This window comes from Hypomesus nipponensis, chromosome 23 (assembly GCF_054491055.1).
Source record: "Hypomesus nipponensis isolate SF chromosome 23, ASM5449105v1, whole genome shotgun sequence".
Taxonomy (NCBI): domain Eukaryota; kingdom Metazoa; phylum Chordata; class Actinopteri; order Osmeriformes; family Osmeridae; genus Hypomesus; species Hypomesus nipponensis.
Genome location: NC_140383.1, coordinates 5,365,601 through 5,373,800, shown reverse-complemented (window position 1 = coordinate 5,373,800; position 8,200 = coordinate 5,365,601). Strand labels below are relative to the sequence as shown.

Sequence of the window (8,200 nt, the reverse complement as noted above, 5' to 3'; positions counted from 1 at the left end):
TGTTTTATTTAATTTTAGCACTACATGGTGAGAAGTAGATGACGGGCCATTAGCATTATCCGAGCGAACTTACCAAATTTCCCTATTCATTCTAACACTAGCAAGGATCCCGGAAAAGGAACTACACGGCTGCTGACGTTTCGTGGTGCTGAAGATGATGGCGTCCACTGACCCGTCTCTCCTGGATCTCACAGATAAAGAAACGCGTGAAAAACTGTCTCTCTGGGACCGTCGTACAGATGCCATGGCGCCCCTTACAGAAAAACAAACCGACTCTATCTTGGAGATCCGAACCGCAGCTGAAACACTGCCTATCCCAGCAGAGGTTAGTCTAATGTGCAGACAGCTAGCTAAATATCATCGTAGCTAGTTAGCCATCGAGCTAGCTGTTCACGTTGAGCTTCCTTGCCAACTGGGTGGTAACTAGCTAGCCACCAGGTAGCTAGATAACTTAACTTGCTAATAACAGCTACAAATCATTGACACATAGCTATTTGACATTTTGGTTAATTGCTCAGATGCTGAGTGCACTGCATATCATGGCTGCTGTTGCTTTTAGGCTACAGTACCTTTATCGGTTTCAGCTAGCCAGTTAGTTGTCACTGTGCCACGTCGTTTGCTGGGTCTTAGCTAACCATCGCACCACAATACTCATGTAGCTTGCTAACTCTCTCTTTTAGCAACATGATGTGTCTTGCTACTACCGAGGTACCTAGCTGGCTAGACGGATATTGCGGTGTTTGACTGTAATGTTACAAGCCAAACGGTTTGCGAGTACTACTACTAGTACCACCAAAACAACTGTAACATTAAAAGTCAATGCATGGGAACCTCAGTGTGAGTTGGAGCAGGCACACCAATCAATCAACTTGACAGTTGCACACAAACTAGATATTTACTTGAGATGCGGTAAATGAATGGAGAGAAATGTGAATCGCAGTACTGCAGTATAGCTGATACGACCACGTTGCATATGTGTTTCCTAGTTGCCCATTGAGGACTTGTGCAGCCTGACATCGCGGTCTCTACAGGCCTCTTTCACAACAACTGTGCCGGCCTCAACTGAAGATATCTTACTCAAGGGTTTTCAAATGCTTGACCTGGAGAATGACAGGATAGAGACGGCACAACAGGTATGGTGTTATTCCGTCATAGAGCTTAACTCACTTGACTGAAACAACGTCAACTGCTGTAGACAGTGTTATTACTGTACACGAGGATTTGTGCAGCAGGTGTTACAGGGCACGGAAATACTTTGTGTGCCAACCGTTTTTACTTGTATTTGTTTTGCAGTTTTTTTCCTGGTTCTCTAAGCTGCAGACACACATGGATCAGGATGAAGGAGCAAAATACAAGTGAGCTGATGCAGTATCCCCACAGACAGTGTTGTGTGTGCTTGTGATTATCCCTAGTCAACCCTCAATCTCTCAGGATTGACATTGTCGTGTTCTTCCTCACGGGCGTTCACTAATAAGATGTGTAGAGCCCAGTTTGTTGCCTATTGCCTATTTGTGCCATGTCCGTTTCTGCAGGAGAACGAGAGAGCATCTATATTGTTATCAGGGACAATGTGACTCCATCTTGAGTGACGTCAATGCAGCCCTTGAGCACTTGGACTCCCTCCAGAAACAGTACCTGTTTGTGTCCAACAAGACAGGGACACTCCACGAGGCCTGTGAACAGCTCCTTAAAGAGCAGGTAGGCTCTTATTGTGGGCTCTTTCAACAGCTACATGGCACTCATACATGTTGGCAACTCCAACAACGTCGTCGGGCGTTGACTGTCGATGATATATGTACTAGTGTAAATGCTTTTATTAAATTTTGAAAGCTAAAGGAGCCCTGAGTTGCACTGTTTGTCTAATGAGAGACTGTTTATCTCCACCAGTCTGAGCTGGTGGACCTGGCTGAAAGCATACAGCAGAAACTGTCTTACTTCAATGAGTTGGAAAACATAAACACGGTACTTATCTTGCTTTGCAATCATCTGAAATCATTGAGACTTTGAATACCCCACTGCAAGGAAGATGACACCAGTGATCTGTTCTTTCTGTTTGCAGAAATTGAATTCACCCACCCTATCTGTAAACAGTGAAGGTTTTATACCAATGCTTTCAAAGTTGGATGACTGTATAGAATATGTTTCTTCCCATGTAAGTAGTCAGCATGTTTGTTTATTGTTTGTTTTTGATTACATGTTGTCATGGATTATTGTTGATTTGTCTTTTCACTGTTTCCTGTTTACCACAGCCGAGCTTTAAGGACTACCCAGTGTACTTGGCCAAGTTTAAGCAATGTTTGTCCAAAGCTATGCACTTCATGAAAAGCTACACTGTAAACACTATGCAGAATCTCACCAGCCAGTTAACAAAAAGGGTAAAGGGAATCCCATGGCATTATTGAGACCACCATTTCAGATGATGGAATTATTTTGGTTGTCTCATTTTAAATTCCGTCTGTTCATTTTTCCGTCTGATCATTTTTAGGACCCGTTGGGGTTGGCCAATGCAGATAATGCCTTCACTCTGTACTACGTCAAGTTTAGAGCTGCTGCACCCAAAGTCAGAGTGAGTATAGTCCCTTCACTGGACGCTTTCAGTCCACTTGTACAATTTGGCAGTCTTTTTGAAGCATTCAGCATTGGGTTAAGAGCTGCTGTTCTCTTTCAGACACTAATCGAGCAGATTGAGCAGAGGTCAGAGAAGATTCCAGAGTAAGTACATTTGTTCCTCCTTAATGCTATCAATGTGACTGAAATAGTGCTGTGCATGTTCATTTCTCCATCCCAGTGCCAGGCAATTATAATGTTTAATAATATAATTGTGCGGGGTGGGATTTTTAAACCTGGGATCTCTAGATCTGCAGTCAAAAGCTCTAAACACTGAGCTGTCTGTTTTTCGCTGTTTTTGCTGGTGTTGTGTCCAGGTACCACCAACTGCTCGACGAGATCCACCAGTGCTACCTGGACCAGAGAGAGCAACTTCTCAGTCCCAGCATTACCTCCACCATCTCAGACCTGACCAGCCAAAACCACAAAGACCACTGTGCACTGGTGAGGAACGAGAGAGCCAGGCTCACTGCCTTTCCATAGCTCGTGTAGAAGGGGAAATGTACAGATATTGCTGACTAAATGACGACCGGTGCCCTAGTTTAAGGTGCTTACGGTGTCTCCGGCATGTTCTCTCTCCAGGTGCGCAGCGGCTGTGCCTTCATGGTCCATGTCTGCCAGGATGAACACCAGCTGTACAATGAGTTCTTCTCCAAAAACACACACAAACTAGAGTGAGTAGAGTGGAACTATACTGTACGTCGTCCAGTTTCCACAGTAAGAGAGTTGGAAAAAAGATGAAATCATGTCTTGGAGCATGACTGTGTTTGAGAGGATGGGTTCACAGGGACTCTTGCTTCCCGGTTAAAACTCCCACTTGCTCAATATGCCTTGTAATGTTCTACTGACTGAGCGAGTCTGCCATAAAACCAGAAACCAGTGTTAAAACTACAGATTCTTCTCGTGGTGAACAGCTGAGTGATTGCCATGTCGTGCTTCTCTCCAGCGAGCTGCTGGAGAAGCTGTGCCTGTCTCTGTACGACCTCCTGCGGCCCCTCATCATCCACGTCATCCACCTGGAGACCCTCTCGGAGCTCTGTAGCATCCTGAAGAACGAGATGCTGGAGGACCACGTCCACAACAACGGTACGGCCACACCCCGGCCAACGGGGGAAAACGACGAGACACGCCCTCTTTGGTTTTCACGCCGGCTCCCGGGCTGTTTGGCCGTGGGGGGGAGGGGGGGGGGGCGGGAAACCTGGCCCGACTTCAGCCGCATGTTGATTACTGAAAGGTTACCTCATGCATGTTGTTCAAGCAAAGGTGTTTAACGTGTGCCTCTGTGTAGCTGGTCAGCTGGGGGCCTTCGATGCGGTGGTGAAGCAGATGCTGGAGGATGTCCAGGAGAGGCTGGTCTACAGAACGCACATCTACATCCAGACTGATATCCTGGGCTACAACCCTGCCCCCGGAGACCTGGCCTACCCGGAGAAACTGGAGATGATGGAGGTACTGCAGGTCTTCCAAGGCTGCCTTCAGGTCTCTGTGGTACGTGAAGCACGGGGATGCTTACACTCGGCTTCTTTCTCCACCTTTTTGGACAGAAAATAGCCCAGAGCCTGAAGGAGGAGCAGTCGAAGCTCATGTCTCAGGAGTCCTCGTTCTCTGACGTGCAGCTGGAAGACAGAGCGTCGAGAAGAAGCAGCAACGCCAGTGAGTAGGCACGCCGCCCAACCGCCAAACATGGTTTCTGTTTTCATACTGTTGGGTTTGTCTTCATCCCGGCATGACCATTCTATCTCTCTCTCCTCTCGCTTCTCTCTTTCTCTGTCTCTGTTCCGCCGTTCACAGGTGTAGAGTCGTCGCGTTCGCAAACTTCCATCTCTCCCGCAGACCTGCATGGGATGTGGTACCCCACAGTCAGACGCACTCTAGTCTGCCTGTCCAAGCTCTACAGGTGCATAGATGTAAGTACCCAGTCATGCCACAGCTGTGATGGGAATGTTTCCTGTCTGCTCCCTGATGGGAAACCAAAACAGCATTTGTCCCGTATCAGAAGCTTGTTCTTTGGTCTGCACCGTATTGTGTGTGTGTGTGTGTGTGTTCTGTCGTTTGACTGTTGGCAACTTGGTGGTGTTCCAGAGAGCGGTCTTCCAAGGTTTATCTCAAGAAGCCTTATCTGCCTGCATCCAGTCCCTGCTGAAGGCTTCAGAAGTCATCCTCAAAAACAAGGTTGGCACTGCCCTGGTTCATACTCGGGCAGGCTCTGTTAACCGCACTGCATTATAGATAATAGACTGTCATCGTGTTTCTTTCCGGAATATACAGCTAGACTCCTTTTAATTATGTACTGGCTTTAATGCGTTTCTCAGGACCCCTCACGGGTGTCCTTACACGTGGCCTGTTTGCAGTGACGCTGCCTTTTATTCACTCATAATGACCACCAACATGACCACGAGCAGCCTTGTGCATGCCCGGTCCTCGCTGAGTTAATGACCATTACTTTTGCGCTCGCCTGTTGTCATTTATTTATACAGCCGTGGCTGGTCTGTTTTTTTTTCAGACACAGGTAGATGGCCAGCTGTTTCTGATCAAACACCTGCTGATAATGAGGGAACAGATTGCACCCTTTCACACTGACTTTGCCATCAAAGAAATCTCTCTGGACCTGAAGAAAACAAGAGGTGAGTTATTATCCAGTCATTAAGCCAAGTCCTCAATATCAATGATGTCAGCCGAGAATGTTTGCCCATCGCGCTTTACTCCGATAATGCTAATTATAAAGGCAATTATTCACAGAATATCCCACAATTATGAAAATACTCGTGGCTTGGCCTCCAGCAGAATTTCTCCTGTCATTCTCGTCTCAGTCAAGGTCATATTTCTTTTATGACACTAGAGGGCACTGCAGCTCTTGTGTTCTGATCTGATCTCTGTGTTTGACGTTCAGATGCCGCCTTCAAAATCTTCAACCCCAAGGCAGTTCCCAATTTCTTCCGATTGAACAGCCACAACGCCATCCTAGAATTTCTCCTCGAGGTAGAATTGTAGTTTTTGTCTTTCTTCTGCGCCACATCATATACCGTACACAGTTTCAGAGAAGACCAAGTTCTATCAGTCGACTGAGAATCGTCCTCGTAAACCCCGTCTGTGACATACGGCCCTCAGGGAACGCCAGAGATCAAGGAGCACTACATTGACTCGAAGAAGGATGTGGACCGACACTTGAAGTTCAGCTGTGAGCAGTTCATCCAGCAGCAGACGCGCGTCTTTGTGGGGAACATGGAGGAGTTTCTCACCAAGGTAGCTAACATGTCAGAAAGCAGGGGGGGGGGGGGGGGGGGGGGGGCAGTCACAGCCTCAGGCCCTGACTGCACAAACCTGACCTGCGGCTTTCTTTCTCTGTCTTCGCCAACTTTTGTCTGGCTTTTTGTACGGATCCGCTTACGGTCGCCATGTCTTGTTTCTAGCAACTGTTCTAACAAATTGTTGTTGACATGCCATCATAGACTTTGTATTTCGCAGTCTATGGTCCGTGAATGGGCAGAAGGCTCATCACCGTGTCTGTCCAGCTATGGACTTGCGTGATTGGACATCTGGAGAGACACATTGATTGGTAGAGTTGTTTCTGGTGATTGAATCCAGCGTGCCATGGCGTGTGTGTTTTGCAGGTTTCTGCCCTGAAAACCATGGCCATCCAAGGTGGGCCAACGTACAACCTTTCCCAGCAACCTTGGGCACAGCCAGGTGAGAATCTGTCTGCAGGTAGCAGGGCGCCATCATATTTCATATTTCAACAGAAAACACTAAATCATGTTGCTGAAAGGCACGGCTCTGATGAATGAGGTTTGGCGTCTCCCCTTTTAGCCAAGATCAACGACATAGTTATGGCTACCTACCGGGTGATGAAGAACAAGCTGCCAAGCACACTACAGAGCATGTCCTTGTACCTGGCCAACAAAGACACAGAGTTCATCCTCTTCAAACCTGTCAGGGTAAGTATCATACAGCCATGCACTACAGACAAAGGTTTCTTTTCTTTTTTTCTTTTTTTACCCAACGTGAGACACTTAAATCACCATATTCTTCCCTGCTAATGGAGAAATCAGTGTGCTCTCAATGTTCTGCCAATTTAAGCGCAAGCCTAAGTGAGTCTGTGGGGAAAAAAAAGACCTGTGGTTGACATGGCAACAAGGTTGTGGTAGGTAGGGGACCTGTCCAAATGTAGTAGGATTCCTTCCAGCACTCCAACTAGCAGGATGTCTTCTCCACAGAACAACATCCAGCAGGTTTTCCAAAGGCTGCATGCCTTGCTGCAGGAAGAGTACAGCGGAGAGGACCTTCTGATCATCGCCTGTCCCTCTATGGAGCAGGTGGGCAACCAACTACAGGGAAAAAAAATCCAAACCATCGTCGTATCGCGAGCCTGTTACCAAACTGTAGCGTGAACTTTTGACGTACGTTGTTGCTGAGCATTCCCTTTGGTCTGTTGGCTTTTCAGATTAACCTCCTGCTGTCTACAAACAAGTAGCCTGGCATCGTGATCAGACAAAGGGGATGAACCCTCTGTGAACAGCAAGTGGCGGCAGTGTTCCTCCAGCTCTGACGAGGCCTGAGCCAAGAGAGCTCTGACCAGCACTCTTGGACTGACCGAGGTCACCTCCCCCGACAGCCAACAGCGGTTCAAAGATTCACACGAAGGCCAAAGATACTCCCATCTCAAAACGTAATGCAGTTCACGCCTCCGTTTGGTCAGAAGGAATGAGGAGAATAGGGAAGTAACGGTGTAATTGTGTTTATTTTGGTACTCGTCTTTATCAACTGAAATTGAGGGTGGTGAAGGGGCTTGCTTTTATTGTGGGCAGCGTCACAAGGACCGGGGTTATCATAGCAACTGCATTTCTCCTAACATCATGGACAATGTTCTGAGTGAAACATGAGCGTGCACATTAAGTGTAGCGAGGGGGATGATGTTTGATGGCTGAGGCGAGGACACTTCAGCCAAGCTAATGTAGACACCAATGCTTGTTCATCTGCCAAGCACCGCAGCTAATGGGCAATGAGAGTCCGCCACTCAAATGCTGTTTCATTTCCCATAAAGGGTTTCATATGGCAGAAAGAAAAACATGCTGCACAAATATCTTATTTCTCTATAATTCAAAGCCTTTCTCCTGTGTACATGTACGACAGATCTTCTATGATAGCCTGTGTTACTGTGTTCTCAGGTCTAACATGGTCTCTCCCTATTTTGTATATCTGGACCCTTCCAGCAGTTTTCCAAAGTACTCTTCCATGGTCTCTTTATGAATGTGTCAGCCTAATGCATATATGTAAAAAGACCCTAAAATCATATGTTTTATACTTTTTCTTTTGTATTTGGGATTCTTCTGAATGTCAACTGTTTTAACCTGCTATTAATGGACCTTTGACTAAGCAGTTTTTGCACTGTAAATAATGAGAAATGTAATCTATATGATGGGTGTTGGCCTAGTTCTTTTAAGTCCATTAATTAAGACCGCAATTTGCTTTGGCGTCCTGTTTGAAATTGTGAATAGATAAAACTATTTATGGATATTCTGAATTAAAAAAATGACGAACATCTGACATGCCTGTATTTCTCCACACTTTTCGATAACCTTTTGTGAAGGCTACA

General features: G+C 46.5%; 1 protein-coding gene across 1 annotated transcript; it reads left to right on the top strand.

The window, feature by feature from the left end:
• Window positions 1-117: 117 nt before the first annotated feature.
• cog3 (component of oligomeric golgi complex 3) lies at window positions 118-8,151 on the top strand. The gene is made up of 23 exons (XM_084689477.1): window positions 118-325; window positions 987-1,133; window positions 1,294-1,355; window positions 1,533-1,698; window positions 1,888-1,962; window positions 2,060-2,152; window positions 2,250-2,375; window positions 2,486-2,566; window positions 2,669-2,712; window positions 2,925-3,051; window positions 3,190-3,281; window positions 3,554-3,693; window positions 3,896-4,056; window positions 4,152-4,260; window positions 4,399-4,514; window positions 4,690-4,779; window positions 5,111-5,231; window positions 5,498-5,586; window positions 5,716-5,850; window positions 6,219-6,294; window positions 6,415-6,542; window positions 6,822-6,920; window positions 7,049-8,151. Exons 1-23 carry the CDS (start codon window positions 155-157, stop codon window positions 7,076-7,078), a joined length of 2,478 nt encoding a protein of 825 aa, XP_084545603.1. The 5' UTR covers window positions 118-154; the 3' UTR covers window positions 7,079-8,151.
• The last annotated feature ends 49 nt before the right edge of the window (window positions 8,152-8,200 follow it).